At 38.9% G+C, this 16,235-nt stretch overlaps 1 protein-coding gene and 1 long non-coding RNA gene across 5 annotated transcripts in view; one reads left to right on the forward strand and one right to left on the reverse strand.

Moving 5' to 3' along the window:
* LOC116736364 (proton myo-inositol cotransporter-like) overlaps positions 1-9,844 on the reverse strand; it is a 63,221-nt gene extending 53,377 nt beyond the window's left edge. Inside the window, exon 1 of the mRNA XM_032588776.1 lies at positions 9,005-9,844. Coding sequence (XP_032444667.1) covers positions 9,005-9,602 — 598 coding nt within the window. The 5' untranslated portion in view covers positions 9,603-9,844. The remainder of the gene's footprint in view (positions 1-9,004) is intronic.
* Positions 1-14,337, forward strand: part of LOC116736366 (uncharacterized) — a 28,888-nt gene extending 14,551 nt beyond the window's left edge. For 3 of the 4 annotated variants that reach the window (XR_004342542.1, XR_004342544.1, XR_004342541.1), the window contains 4 exons: positions 12,849-12,886; positions 12,973-13,090; positions 13,632-13,671; positions 13,752-14,337. This is a non-coding gene — a long non-coding RNA (uncharacterized LOC116736366). Of the gene's footprint in view, positions 1-9,721; positions 9,860-12,848; positions 12,887-12,972; positions 13,091-13,631; positions 13,672-13,751 lie in introns of those variants that run through there. The other variant, XR_004342543.1, reaches the window with a different exon arrangement.
* Positions 14,338-16,235: the final 1,898 nt, after the last annotated feature.

The raw sequence follows: 16,235 nt of genomic DNA on the forward strand, positions 1-16,235 counted from the left end.
TGATGATTTGGCCAGTGGGAGAACACATCTTAAATATTGACGAACTCTTCAAGTCAAACCCATTGGTCATGTTGGTTGGCTTGATTGGGAAGATATACCGTACATGATTATATCATTATTTCATTGCCAAATGAACTCATTCCAATAAATAATGGCACAACAAGTATCAAACATTTGTTTGTTTCAAAGCTCCAGTGTGGAAACCATCTGACATCAAAGCTGCAAGCAACATAAAATCCCAAATAAAATATCCCTTGACTTTTAACCCTCTGAGTCCTAAGCTCCAAATATCCAGGCGGAGATTATTTTAGTTGTACGAAGTTCTTTAAATGTCCTGTGAGTAAATATACACTATTTGCCCGTTTATCCATAACAACTGGAACGTTCAATATTAAACGTCTATTAAAAGAGCGTCTCATCAGATTAAACGGAAGAAAAACATGCTCCCTGCTACGGCGGGAGTGAAATTACCATAATAACCTGATATTGGCTGGAAAGCGCAACGTCTCCCCTTTCAGAAACCATTGGCATTTTTCAGATAGCGCAAAGTGTCGCGGAATTACGGTACAGCAAATTTGGCTGAGTCGCCGCCGGCACGTTCGGCCTAGAAGGGTTAAATTATGGGCTCCCAGTGGTTTGAAGGTTCTACTTTTCTAGCTTTATGTAACAGGTAGCTGTGCTGCAGTACCAATGCTCGCTTTGACAGAAAGAAATGGTTGTTAAGTGTAAGCTCTGGCACTTTTACACACACCTGTCACCTCCTTATAGTAGGTCAACTTCTTCCAACAAATGACGGCAACTTTTGGCAATAAGGCATCTAGACATGATGACTAGGGTCATGCCAGACACTGATAGTGTCTTGTTAGATTTACATGTACAGATTTTTTGAGTGCGCATTCAGATAACGAAAAAAGTGGTGATCGGATTTTGACTTGCCTTCATGTTTTCCTGTTTTATCTGCTTTGCTTAAGCTTTGAGTCACCGGCATGTTCCCATCAGAGCCTCGTCTGCTGTCATGAACAGCATAATATCTTGTTACATTTGGTGAGAGATAAATCATCTCAACGGCACGTCCTGCTACAGGCGATGGCGGGGAAAATATGTCTGTAAAGATAATGCTTGTTGGCAGCAGAGAGAATAAATCCTGTACAGGTTTACTTCAGGTTGTCGACTATAAAAAAAACAAGAATTGCAGGCTGTAGGGCTCCAGCTTTACTGTCAGATATTGTAACTGAAGCCGATGCTGTTGTTTGAATTGTATCTTTGATATTTAGGATGTGGCTCTGTTGGTGGAAAGGTGTATAGTTGCTCCAACAAATACTTTTAAAAAGAAACAAAAAGTTGCTTCTCTGCAAAGACTTTCCAAACACTAATTGGGGAAAAAAAAAAGTTAGAAATGAAATCAGCACAAAGCTAAAGATCAAGAGGCAAAGCATTGTGTCAAATGACTGATTAGCATTGATTCATATATCGAATACCAAAGATATTCATTTTAATCAGGAATTATTCCTTCACATCGCACAGCAGCTTTCAACTCCAACTACTTCTAGTTGAATCTGAAACTGATTTACTCACTTTGAAAGTAGTTTGTTGCATTCTTTAATGATACAGTCATATTCAACAAATAAAAATACTACCGGAAAGTTTATTCACTGCAATAACTCAGTTCAAGAAGTGAAAAATAATGCAGATTGACATTTAGGAGTTAAATATCACATCAGACTAATTTTTGTTTAAGTTTTTAATACAGAAATACAGAATTAATGACATGTTTAGTACCTACTTCTAGGTTGTTAATTTCAACGCCAGAGTCAAAGATGAAACTCCACTCCAATGGCCGATTATAATGTGCAAGGCTTGCAAAGCTGTTCTACAAGCTGTGAGATTTACTCTGTTGTATTTATTAATCAAGGGGATTGAAACAGGACAAAGATTTGATTCAAGCCTAACCTTTGTATTTGTGAGTTTTTCTACTTTTTTTTTTCTCCTCTTGCTATTTTGTCTGTTTACAATGAAGAAACACTAAAAAGTTCAACTAAATTAGCTTTTTAACTAGACGGACGTATTGCACGCTGCCAACTTTCAAAAGTCAGACACATCTGCTCACGTTTACGATTCAAATCGCATTAAAAGTAAAAAACGTGGAGCGCTGTCATCCATCAGCGCACTGCGGCTGACCGGCACTGCGGCTGACCGGCAGGACTGAAGAATTACAAAAAGGGGCTCAGCAGCACTCGCTTGAATATAAATTCCTTAGAAAAAACCCCAACAAAATAAACTTGCTGCTTTCGGTTTGTTTTTAATGAGTTCTCTGTTCAGCACCACGGACAGCTCAAGGCAGTTACACACACACACACACACACAGTTTAAAGCCACCGCCTGGTCAGGCTGAGCCTCAAAGCTCCACGGCACACTTAAACCAAAGTATCTGTCTCGGCCTTCTGCAGGCAGCCTCTAGGCATGAAACGCAGAGCTCAGCGCTGACTCACTCGACCCGAGTGAAGGAGATATTTCACAAGGCCCTCCGTCGCTCTGATCTCAAGTGAGAAACAAGGATGTTTGGATAAAAACGCAACGGAAGGACAAAAATATTTGTTCCGACGACTTGACTCTGTTTTTTTTTGTTTTTTTTAATGGTAACCGTTCCGGTTTAACTCGCAGATAAACAAAGTCCTCATTAAGCGTCCGCTGCGGCTTTCGCTCGGTTAAGGCGACACCTCAAACTTCGTTACATAAACCAAACCAACTAATTAGAAAGCCTGCCTGGTAATGAAACGTTATGGTAGTGTAATTAACGTGGCTGCTTTTATTCACACCAATCAGCTGTTTGCGGGGACAAAACACATCAGCATGTGCAAAGTGCTGCATAATAATTTAGCCAGACAGTGTTATTATACACTGTCTGGCTAAAACAGCCCCTATTTTTTTAGGTTCTGTGTGTTTTCTGTCTGTGGCTGGAATGGCAACCGGTAACTGAGTTTCTACTGGAATACTTTCAATTGAGAACGAAAAGTGAAGAATAACATAAAATAACTGCTTCTATTTAAAACAAACAAACAAACAAAAAACGTACGGTCTTCACTATGCTATCCCCAACAGGTCAATTTGCCTTATTTGAAAGCATAAGTGCAAATGTAGTAGCCTTCTTTTGGGCAGCAACAGCGTGAAGACAGGGGTCACTTTATGCTATTTTATGCTCTAAGCAACTGAATAAAACTCATAGTTTGGTGTCGGTCGCAAAACGCTCCTTATGCGGTTCTGTTTAGGAATCAACACTCGACAAGCTCAAGCTGTTTCTGTCCGAATCTGTTCATTCGGTTGGCAATTTATACAGTTGATAACTTGAATTTAATCATCAAAAGGAGGTTTGATGATTGGTACAGAATTATAAAGCAGCAAGTAGTAAAAACCGCGTTTACTGAAGCCGATATCTTATGTTTGCTCACCAGTAAACATTAAGTCTCGCTGAACATGAGCGGATTTTCATTTCTAACACCTGTTTCATTTAGATTTTTTATTTTTTTTAAAACCATTTTATGACATTAAAAATAAGCATTTAGCTGTGGAAAGCATTTAAGCGGCAGTAGTCAGAGTGGGCTGACTCAACGTGGCATCTGTTGGACCCACTGGTTCATAATCAGCCAGCTCACATCTTAAATCAATTTTCCCCTGGAAGCATCACACCACATTGCAAAAACACACACAGAAACCTGGTCTGCTGCCAAACTATGAGTCTCCCATTACATCAGCCTCACACTGGGGTTTTTTTTCCCTCTTCATCATTATATATTCTGTATCATTTGGCATTTTCAAGTGTGTCAAACCCTGGCTGGCTCTGAATTATTACAAAAAAGAAATATATGACGTAATGTAACATGCCAGCTATAATGAATGAGATTGTATGTTTTTACAATCATTTAGGCATTAAGATTATTCATAAAATACTCGATTTTTTGATTTCAGTTCTACAGGGTTCCTACAAATTGTTTAGGTCACAATTCTAGGATATATTAATGCCATACAAGTATCTTTGGTTTGAAGGGGTGAAAGATAAGTTTGAAATATTTTTCAATATTCTATTTCTTTTATTATTATTTTGATACCTCCAAGGACCTGAAAACTCAAAATCCTTACTTTTTCTGTAACAAAGTTTCAGAATTTCCTTAAATTAACTCCCATATTGACTAAAAATGCAGTTAATTTAACCCGACCCCCTCCTACAGCTAAACAGAAATACTATTTTAGCTCTGCCTGAAACATCTTCCTGCAACTTAATTAAATAGAAACTGACAAGTCACATAATAAACCCCGGTCCGTCCTGAGCGTCCGCTTCACTACTGCCGATTCAGACAACCCCCGTGTTCTTGGGCAAAGGTCAACGCAACAATAACCAGGCAGCAGCAGTTGTAGCACAGGCTTCGGTACAAAAGAAAAGAAAAAAAAGAGGAATCGAGGCATTAAAGAGCATGGCCTTTCTTGGCTTGACAAACAGCTCCCCTGACCTTTTTCCACAGAGTTCAGTTCAAAAATGCTAAGAGGATGCCTTACAGGTGACAGGCTTGTTTTGAGGATAATTGAAGCCAATGGAAAATGTTTGTCTTATCGGTGTCCCCGGCGGCTAATTGCGCTGCCAGAATGCATCTTGTTACCTATTAGGGCCCGGCTCACGTATGTTGGACTTAACGAAGATCACTCTATTGGATGACGCTGGAAAGAGGGGGCCGTTGGGGTCCTTACGGTAACAGAGCCACTTACAATTGAAAGGCTGGAACAACCGTAATGGTTGGTTCCCTCCACATATCAGCAATCAGACCCGGTGTAAGAGTATCTGCTCCATTTGCACTATTCATTTCAGAAGTATTCTTCGAACTATTAGCATCATTTCCACAACATTTACTTTTCAACTGGAGCAGAATTGACTTCCCTTTTCTCTGTACCGACTACCAAGACAACAAAAACACACAAAACAGTTCGGCTTTGCGAATTGCAAGTCTTTGAAAATGCAGCTTTAACAGCTGATCTGAACATACTGACTGCTAAAAAAAAAAAAAAGCATGTAGGATTGTCTGGTAGAGCACAAAGCTGTTCAGATCTTACTTCACAGATTGACCCATTTGTATCACTTGGTAATTATATAACCAGACAAAGATCAAAAGTGGGGTTCCTCCAGGCTCCATTCTCGGACCACTTTTATTCACTAATCTAAATGTTCTATCTCTATCAGATAATGCAGCACAAACAGTCACTGAGAGAATGCATCTATGAAATAAATAATTGGATGGGACAAAAATTACTCTGGTTTAAAGCGGATAAGACAGAAGTCATTGTTTATAAAGCTGACTGTATGCTTTAAGGTGCGGCTCCGTAAATACGAATGTCGTCGTTCATGTTCATGACATATAGATTATATTAAAAAGAAAAACGAAAATCGCTTTTTCTGAAAAGTAGAATAGCATATAGCTTAAGGTTTTTTTTAAAAAAAAAAAAAGATAATAATAGTAGTAATACAGACATGGTCTTAATAAAACCATGTTTCTGTTAACGAAGGTTTTCATTACTTGTCTAGACAAATCTAACATTACGTATTTGACTATTTCATCGCGTTAGTTAAATAGCTGCTCTAGGAATCAGGTTGGAGGATTTTGCACGTCACTGTTTGTAGTTGAGCTATGGCGGCTTCCTCCCACCTGGCACTGATGCAGTTCTTGTCACGTAAACAAAACAATTATTTCAGTGGCTAGTTATGTAAAGCTAACAAGCTCTAATAAACATTTACATTTAGGTGTAGTGTATTGATATTTTAGGTGGGCGGTAATATTTGGGGCGCAAAATACTTACATTTGTCTCTTCTTTTCGTAATGTAAACCCTAGAAAGATTGCCGTCTTTCTTCTTCTTGCGGTTGGCAAACAACTCTCCGGTGCGCATTACCGCCACCAACTGGTGAGGAGTGTGGGTCAAAAAGATTCCCCGGTGGCTTGAACATCTTTTTAAGGTTCCGGAGGAGTCCATTTTATGAGGATGAAGAGTAAAATTTTTATTATATATATATATATATATATATATATATATATATATATATATATATATATATATATATATATATATATATATTTTTATTTTTTTTTTTTTTTTTTTTTTTTTTTTAGATAACACGTAAATATTATTAATGAATTTAGTGTCTTGTTATACTTGTAATGTAGCTCTGTTAAGTGAGTAAAAGTTTGATTTATTGTGAGCTTATGCTGAGACCACACACCTGTTCAGTGTTGGAAAGTGTCTCAAAAGATCAATACACTTTCATTTCTAATAAATATTTGACATTGAAATTGGAAGACATTTTAAATATCCAAAATATAAAAGCAAAACAACTTGAACAAAAAATAAAGTGTAAAAGGTTTTTATTTAAAAAAATGTCTAGGGGCTAGCTGAGGCCAATGTATCAGACTGAAGATTTTTTATCATCTTTGGTAGAAACAGACACAAGAAAAACAAACAATTATCCAAATGTAAATTATCTAGCTCATTTTAATTGATCAATTATCATTGAGTTACTGCTTATTGAGATATTAATGTGTAGACTGACTTCAAATCTATTTTTTTTAGTTGAATTACGACTATTTGTCAAGGCATAGACGTCAATAAAGCGTGTAAAAGTTACATTTGCTATAACTGTTGGTGTTTGTTTGGGAAACAACCACTAATCAAACACTAATCAAATAAACTAGATTAACTGATCACCAGTAAGTGTAAAAACTTCTATGGAAGCAGACGTTTTCACAAACCTTCAATGAAGCATAACAGCTGCATAGTCCAGGGAGAAAAGAAGCCTCTAATTTGTGCCTAATGGTACGGCTGACTGAACACCACCAGAACAAAGCTGTAGCTCTGATACAGCTGAGCTCATGACAGTCCACTCACAAAAACGCGTTCGTTACGACGCCAACCTGGCCGGGTCAGCCAGAACTGACTGCCGCCTGCCAGGCTCAACTAATTCATTTAAGAGTTGTAAACGAAGGAAAGTTTGGGGAGGACTCTTAATGGAGTCTCTTAATTAGCTGCGGTGTAAATTGCCCTGATCTTAGTATGCAGGGAGTTATGGGTGAAGAAGAGAGAATCAATTTTGAAAATGTCGAATAATTACTTCATAAGAGCAGTCTTTCTAATTTGACGCTTGCGCAATCCATTTGTTTTGGTGTGACAAAGTGGTGGCTGTTTCCCGCCATTGACTGGACCTTTTTCCTGCCCAGAATCAGGATTTTAATGACAAAGATAGAAATCAACGACGTTATGCCACCAAATATAGTTTAGTGTTACTGTAGGAATAATTATCATAACGGTGATGGTACTAAAGAGAAAAATGAAACAGAGGGGCTGTAAATGTTCTGTTGTGTAACATTTGAGGCATTCTTTTTTGGCATGAACCAAGTACAGACTTCCATTAGTATGCAATTACACACAAAAAGGTATTTAATTTCCTTACATGAACTGGAGGCGTCCGACTAATCGCCTGTCCCACCAGCCATATTGCAAAACTGTTACTACAGTATGTAAATGTTCAAACTAAAACCTGGAACTTCAACTAACATATCTAATGATGCAATTTCGGATCATATCAGTCTCCGCTAGTTCTGGAAGAGTAAGGCAAAAGTGTGCAAATTGAGCTCATGTGCAACTAACAAGATAAACCTAAACTCAAAACTCTGAGCCTCTACGTTGATTTGAAAGCCTGATGTTTTACAAAACGAGTTAATAATAACTGAACAACAGGGTCGCAATAAAAATCTGGAGCTGCTTTCCTTCACATCTGGAAAAACGCATCACAGTGGGGAATTTTCGCTTATCTGCGATGTGCAATTCTTACCACTAGATGTCACTAAATCGATCTTATTGCATCTTTAAGTTGATGCGCAAGCCTGCGTTTTTTCGCGTATATGCAATCTGCAGTTTAAACCTGAAAGTTGATGCGGAAACCTGATGTGTTTTTTTGTTTGTTGTTGTTTTAAACAAAAAGTGAACAGCTCTATTTAGGTACAATTTGTTTCAATTCAATCCAAAAATGCATCTACTATCTAATTAAGGTAGTACAGATCTCACATTGTCCTGTCCCATCCATCTTCCCAACAACTCTAACAAACTTTGCTGATACCTGCCCAAGGTAAACCATCCCCGCAGCATGACGCTGCCACCACCATGGCAAATAATTATGTTTGGATTTCAACTGACGGGAAAAGACTTTGGCCACGGACATCAACAAAACGTGTCAACCTGCTTTAACTTTGTCCCTGTAACCTTTCTGCTGGATTTCTCTGTCTCCGTGATGCTGGTTGTTCACTGATGTTCTCCAACCAAACCTCTGAGGCCTTCAGCTGGATTCAATGAAAGGCGAATTCTGAAAGGAACTGGCTGAGGTGGATTTAATTGTGGTCATCGCAGCAAAGAGGGTAAAACGCAGACGCATGTGTCACTTTTCAAATAGTTAAATAGCCGACATTTGTAAACTTGCATGTTGCTTCCTTCTATTTCATAATTTGGCAGACTTGAAGCAACACTGTCCCAAAGTCTATTTGGTCGTCATCAGAACTGGTGTTAATTTAACTCTTTCAGTTATTTCAACAAGCGATTGAGTCATTTTAACACTTGAACTAGATTAAACTACTCATTTTTTGTTGTTGTTATTGTTGAAATAACTCTGAGCTACATTAATACTAACTCTGAAAAGGACCAAACAGATATGACACAGTCTTGATTCAATTCTGCCATGTTTTAAGATGAAGTTCCAATAGAATACAGTGAAGTTTGTGGTTTTATTGAGGATGTTGTGGGGGGGGAAAAAGCACCAATACGCCTAATTTTGCAAGATATTGTAGACTAATAATCAGTATATTAAGACATGTGAGGAGTAAAAAAAAAAAAAAACATTAAAGTGTAACAGCTTCATAGTCTTTAAAGTTACACTACTTGTGGTAATTTCCATCTAAACTCTCCATGTTCCTCGCATCTTACCTAAGCCCACTCCGACGATCAGCCTCCCCGCCAGGAGCGCCTCTTTCCCGGGAGCGGAGCTCAGCACGATCCCCCCCACTGTGAAGAAGAAGCTGGCCAGCAGGATGCACACCCTGCGACCGAAGAGCCCGTTCAGGAAGCCCCCCAGCAGGGCGGACAGGGCTGCCGCGGCCACGGTGCTCGAGATGAGCAGCTCCTGCCACATGGCGCTCAGGTCCAGCTCCCTCTTGAGCAGGAGCATCGCGCCGGAGATCACCCCGGTGTCGTATCCGAACAGAAACCCCCCCAGAGCGGAGAACGCGGCCAGGACGTAGACGAAGGCTGGAGTGACATCCTGCTGGAACTGCTTGCGGGCAGCCCGCTCCAAGTCCCCGGTGTTGGTGGTGGAGGAAGAGGCGGCGGCGGCGGCGGAAGGGGCTGATGCGTCCGCGGTGGAGGAGGAGGAGGATGCGGCGGCGCCCTGGCTGCTGATGCTGCCGCTGGACGGAGCTTTGATGAGGCTGCGCTCGCCTCCGTCGCTGACTTTCTTCCAGCGCTCGCCCATCAGGTTGCTCATGCTCCGCAGGGTGTAGTCATGGTCCACCTGCTTTCGCGACATATGGAAGCGCAACACGCAGCGGGGGGTAGAGCTGACTTATATCTGTGATGTTTTTTCCACACACACACACGCGCAAAGAAAAACACACTCAACCGACAAAAACTCCCGCCTCCCTTCTCCCTAGAGTTCAACCAAAGTGGATATTTAAAAGCACTCGAAAGTGCGAAACGAGCAAAGTTCGTCCTTTGTGTTGTTTTCGACACCGCGGAACATCTCCTGGTCCTGATGGGAGAGTTGGGGCGGAGTGGTGAGGAAAGGTGAGGTAGGAGAGGAGAGGAGGAGTGTAGTGGACTTGTTCGTCACCAGCGGCGTAGGCATGACGTAAGGAAGTATTGTTTTGGAAACGTGGTGTGGAGACGGAGGGGTCACGATGAAGACTCACGCTTTCCAGCTCGATCAATAATATGGCATGCTGAAAATAGCCGCTGAGTTACAAGCGATATTAAAGATATAGATTAAGAAAAGCACATGAAGTAATTATATAGAACCTTTCTGCTGTTTTCTTTTTTTAATTATTATTATTTTATTTATTTATTTATTTATTTTACCCCGTTTCCCTTCGACAGTAATGGCTTTAATTCAATATGAGGACAACAAGCGAAGCTGCTGCGACTCGAGGCAAAACGGGTTTCATTCTGCTTTCTTGGTACAATTCAGAAAACTGCTGCCCTCTACCGGACTACATAAGTATCACACATCAAAGTTTCGGGAAAAGCTGAAACTTTGAGGAGAGAACAAAACAAATAATTAAGCGATAATCAAACTCATTTCCATGATGTAATACTATTCATTTAAAATGTAATAAATACTTTAAATGAATAAACAATGCTTTGATTGTTTTCTGAACGCGTTAGCAATTCAGGACACCATTAAATGTTCAATTATGCGAATATTCATTGTGGGTTAAAACAGATTTCTTCTACTTTCGTCTCAATAATTTTGCTCAGATAATCAAAGAATTTAACATAAGAAAAAAAAATGGACATGCTTGACATGTATGTTACTAAAATTCTGTGTCATAACCTTAAAGTGGCTATTCACACATGAAAATGTAAATCAGTACAATTCTGTAAAGATATGCTGAAGACAAATGTACGTTTCAGACGTTTGATGGCAGTTGTTGGCTCCTGTTGTGACGCAACCAACCTGGAAAACATTTTTGGTTTTATTCAGGTTATCTTTGGCTTGTGTCGCAGCTAATTTGTGTAAAATAACATGGACAAAGGTCACATTGCTAAAAGAGAGACATTAACAAATACAGTAATAATAAACTTATTTAAAATATAAACCTTTTTTTGCATTTTTTAACACTAATATTTTAGATTTTGAAGCATACATGTTTGATTTTTTTTTTAAATTTTTTGTACTTCCAGTGTTTTCTCACTAATCGTCACACCTGAATTTCTTTAAATCCTTGTTTGATGACAGTTTGTATTTGGTTTATGTTTCCAATCTGTCCTCACGTCTGTCCTTTTGGCATATGAATCAATCAATTTTATTTATAAAGCTACCCTTCGTGCTAAAAGCAGCTCAAAGTGCTATACAGATCAATAAAAAAAAGCAAACAAACAAAAAAAAACAATTACCCACCCCACATGAAAAAACACTCAACTGTATGGAAAATTCACAAACTGAGCACCAAGAAGACAAAGGGACACACAATTTTTCACTACAAAAGACTTGCAGCCGAGGTGGACATTCGCCTTTTGGCAGGACAACAACAACCCCAAACATGCAGCCAGAGTTACAATGGAGTGGCGTCAATGTGTTAGAATGGTACGAGACCTGAATATGACTGGTAGAAAGACTAAAAAGTTAAATGTTCACGAAGTTATTTTACAAAGAAAAATTGGAAATCATGACAAACGCAAGGAAGTATGTAGACATGCCGGGCTGGCAGAGATTGACTCCGAAACACTTGCAGCTGTAACTGCAGTGAAGAACGGTTCTAAGCAACGTTTCAGATTTTTATCCTTGAGGAACTTTGAAAAGCGTCAATCATTTTTCCTTCCACTTCACAATTTTACTCTGTTGGTCTATCACATCAGTTTTCAATGAAATTCGTTGTAGTTTGAGGTTTTGATGTAAAGAAATGTGGAAAAAAATTCAATAGGCTGTGAATACCTTTGCATGGGCTTGTGCATCCATACATCCTGTCAAACCTTCATTCTGCGTATAATATTAAGACATAGCTGAACCAACAGTATTTAACCAAATCAAAGGCATTAAATATCGGATTAATCGGAAATTAATGTTGCACACCTACTTATTTGTTTTTCTACACATTGGTTTTTAGTTACCATGAACTCTTCACAGGCTTCATGATAACCTTGATATGCCTTTTTCACAACGTTTCGCTTTCACAGCCCACTGCCACTGAAAAATAGTTAACTCCGTCCTGGTTCATGCGCCACGGACAAGCCCCATCGTATCCCCTTTTGTCTTTTTGTTAATCTGCAGGGTGTTGCGTGGCGGGCCGGTGTTTGCCAAAAGTTAGGATAATTTTTCTTTCATGATACAAAACTCAATACATCACCTAGCGTAGAAGAGGTTGGGAATTTCTCTAAAGGTCGCCCTCCATCAGTATTCTCACAAAAAAACAGATAAAATGATCTTATATAATGTAGGCAATTGATTTAAGTTCATATTTTCACAGGAAAAAATGAAGAAGAAAGTTTCAAAGTTGTTTTTTTTTTGCTGGGTTGCAAGAATTCCTTGCAGAATCTTGGCAAAATTGTTTTGTCACAAGACAGGAATTAAGATGAAGAGTTAAACTGCCTGACGTTTTGAGAAAATTACTCATTGAACCTCTAAGCGTCTACTTTTCTAAGTTCTTGTAGAGGCAAGCTGTGGTGCAGTGCTACTGCTAGTTCGTGCGTAGCCATTGACATTAAGAAATTATGTATTTTTTTTTCTGCACTTATCAATATTACAGCTAATAGTAATCCTGCTGTTTGCACAAATTTGTTGATTTTAAGTTTTTATATTACTGAGCCACCACAAGAGGGTGCTGCAGCCCTGGCGGCCTCCTACTTCACATGCACAAGTGTTTGCTTTGACAGAAACCCTAAAACTGCAGGGAGAAACAACTGGCTGTAGACGGAATGCTGTGGCAATATACACTGACCAATATCATAAGCTTTAATAAACGTTGTGTAAAACTTTACTACAGTGGCATCGAAATCTTCCAAGGTGTTTCTTCCACATCTTTTTTGATGCCTCTGTTGCTTTTTTTTTTTTTTACAGTTGAGAAAACCTGCATCTACAATGGGACCACATACAAAGTATGATGTTTTATCTAGCTTAATCATCAACATTGGTTCCTGTATTGTCTAGATTGTCATTTGCACATATGTTTTTGTATCCGTAGGTGGGAGAGACATGGGTAGACATGGGTAGACCCGGATGACCGCTGCATGTCCTTCATCTGCACTGCTTATGGCATTCAGAGTGAACCAGGAGTCTGTCCTTCAGATATTTGTCCTGAGGTACTTAACGTTGCCTCTGTACAATTCAAATTCTTAATTTACTGTAATTATTCCCCTACAAGTTGAATGTCATTTGACTTGGAGGGGGAAAAAAACATTTTGTCTCAAAGGTTCAGTGTATTTTGTTTGAATTTTTTTTGTGTGTGTGTGATTAACCAACACAAATAGCGTATGATGTGGGGTTATTGTAAAGGACGCACAGCAGTTGGAGGAATGTGGGAGGCATTTATATTCTGGCCTCCCGAGTCAACACTTTGTCATTTTTTTTAGTATGTTTTTCTCATCTAGAGACAGAAATTGCTTCATCTGTACAGGATCGCTTAAGCTCTCTCAAGTTTTGCCACTGATTCCCAGATGAACACTCATCCTAAAACTCAAATTATGCACTGATGATGCACGAACTGTCAACCTTAGAGTGGAAAAGTTAAAAAAAAAAAGAAGAAAAAGAACACTTTTTAAACCACTTTGTAAATAAAAACACACCTTTTTGCTTAAAGGAATTTGAAAACCTAATGATAAATTGTTGTGATTTGGTTGCCAGGGTAACACGACTTGGGACGACCAAGACTGCTGCTCCACCTGTGGGTCAAGTAAAATGAACAAGAAAAAAAATCTAAAACTGACCCATTAGATAAAGATTAATTTTGTTACCACTTTAAAGCTTAAACGTTTCTAAGGCAACCAGACCTGCGAGCCCAAACTGTTCTAATCTAATGGGATGACTGCTCCGCCTTCATCGAATTACCCGTGTGTGAGGGCCGGTGTCTGTCGGAACCCTGGTTGAGGAGAAACCAAACTTTGGACTGCTCGAAAACATCCGGCGCGCCAACATTTCCCTCCATTTTCTTCCCTCTCCAACAGGGTGTCGGCAGACCTGCAGGTCAAACAGGACTTCCGGTGCTGCCGGGAGGAGAGCTCAGACCTCCGAGTTCTGGATGTGAGATGCTCGGACCTCACTAGCAGAAAATATAACTACAAGCACGTGACCGGCTGCGCGTGCAAAGCTTGTGGTTCCCACTGAAGAGCGACGGCAATCCACGTCATCACACATTTCTAATATGATTCTCTTGTGCTCGAATTTAACGGAGGATTTTAGGACGTGTTTACTGAAATTAATGTATTTACCATCAATTTAAAAAAAAATAAAAATCTACTAGTCATTAAAGCGTGTGCGATTTATTTAGCATGTCTGCCTGCACTGTAAAGCAAAAGCGCTCTGTTTAATAAAAGATTTCAAGTGAACACAACTTATTGTTTGTATTCATCTTAAACAAGTGACGTGAAATATTTGGATAAAAAAAAAAAGTGCTTGATAAGTCGATCTGTTTGCGTCAAGGAAGAGGTGGGGCCACATAAAACATAATTTAAGAGTGAGATGGCACCCTCTAGTGGCTGTGACGAAAAGTCTTATTTCAGCAAAAGAATGCCAAACTCTAACTTCCCCGTAGGGTTGCTGTTTTCCCTGCGATGCATTCTGCAACTCACCGACAGAAATGTCCTTCTGCACTCCTACCAGAGTCGCTATGTTTCTGAACTCATGCTATTTGGAAGTTGTGTAACATATTACACAAGACAATAACGTGCCAGTGTGCTAGAAGTACATTCTGTGTACACAGCTTAATTAACTGCCCTAAACACACAATGATCATTACTCATAATTATGTTTTATGGGCAAGAGATAAAGCATATTAATGTTGCCACTCGAGAGGCAGTACAAATGACTCATTTTAGCTAAAGGGAACTAATGTTGCCGCTGCAGCGTGGGGTTCGCTCTACTGCCTGGCAGAGTCCTCCACACTTGCTGTTTTTCTTTTTCAACTTTATTAAAGTGTCTTGGAATTTGTACAAATAAATAAATAAATAATATTAATTAATAATTAATAATGAGGTTTAAATAAGACATGACATAGGTAGAAGCCAATTTTTTTCTAGCCATTTTTCCAAAAATGGGGAAGGCAAGGAAACATCTAAGCAAGGAAAATGTGAACTGATTGTCAGACTCCAAGACATTACAACAAAATTATGGCTATTCATAAATGTGCTCATAACTGACGTCAGAGCAATGGCTGAAAAGGTAAAACTACTGAAAATGTGACGAACGAAGTCTAAATTTCTACTAGAGTTAGGGGAAGGATGGCAACAGAAGTTTGTCTCCCAAGGACCTTGGAAATGTTTTCAGGTCGCAAGCCATCATGAATTCTTGTGAGCATACTGCAACATTTTAAATCAAATCTGCTGGACTCTACCCGACACTGAAACTGGGGGATGATAATGATCCAAAACAATTCTAATCCCAAGTCCTAAATCCTTAAGGAAATGATGTGGTGTCATTGAAGAAGAAAACAAAATCATAAAAGAACTAATAGGCTGAATGGTCAAAGAACCAAATCTGCTTTAATCTGATAAAATGTTTCACAAGAAGATGCCAAATTTTAAAGAGAGCTGTTTATATTGCATACGTATTTCTTTTTGTATATTTCATATATTTTAAAGATATTTAGATTTATTATATAAATGTCCCTTTGTTGTTCATATTCAATGTATTTGGATTAGTTTTAATAAAAGTCAACCTTTTGAAGACATACAAAATACCATTCATGTTTGCAGTAGATACCATGCTGTGAAAAACTATCGGGCCACTTACAAATTTCTTCAAGTTTAGCTTTCTGGACGTACCCAAAAGTTTCAAATAATTTTCAAATCAGAAAAAGATAACTTAAAGAACAAAATTAGACATGATGATATCGTCTGGAAAACTTAATGAACATTCTAACAACACAATATGGGCTAAAAGACGTCGAAATCAAACATATTTTTGTCTCAATCTAAAGAAATTTAGGCATAGGCCTTTTCAAGAGCTTTAGCACTTTAGCAATCCATAGTAAGACTCATTATCCCCAAATGGAGATTACATGGAACAATGATGAACCTTCCTAGGATGGTCGGCCTACCGAAATTACTTCAACACTGCACCAAGGATGGGCAAGGTAAAGTGTTAGAGGGTGTATGGTCTGCTAGAACTACAATTAAACTAATGCAGTGTTTCAGAAAAATTAAATACTGTATTGTGTGATGTTTACGGCTACTTTTCTTCTTCAGGTCTGAGCATTTGCTGTAAATGACTGAACCAGAATTCTGGCTAAAA

This window comes from Xiphophorus hellerii, chromosome 17, assembly GCF_003331165.1.
Source record: "Xiphophorus hellerii strain 12219 chromosome 17, Xiphophorus_hellerii-4.1, whole genome shotgun sequence".
NCBI lineage: Eukaryota > Metazoa > Chordata > Actinopteri > Cyprinodontiformes > Poeciliidae > Xiphophorus > Xiphophorus hellerii.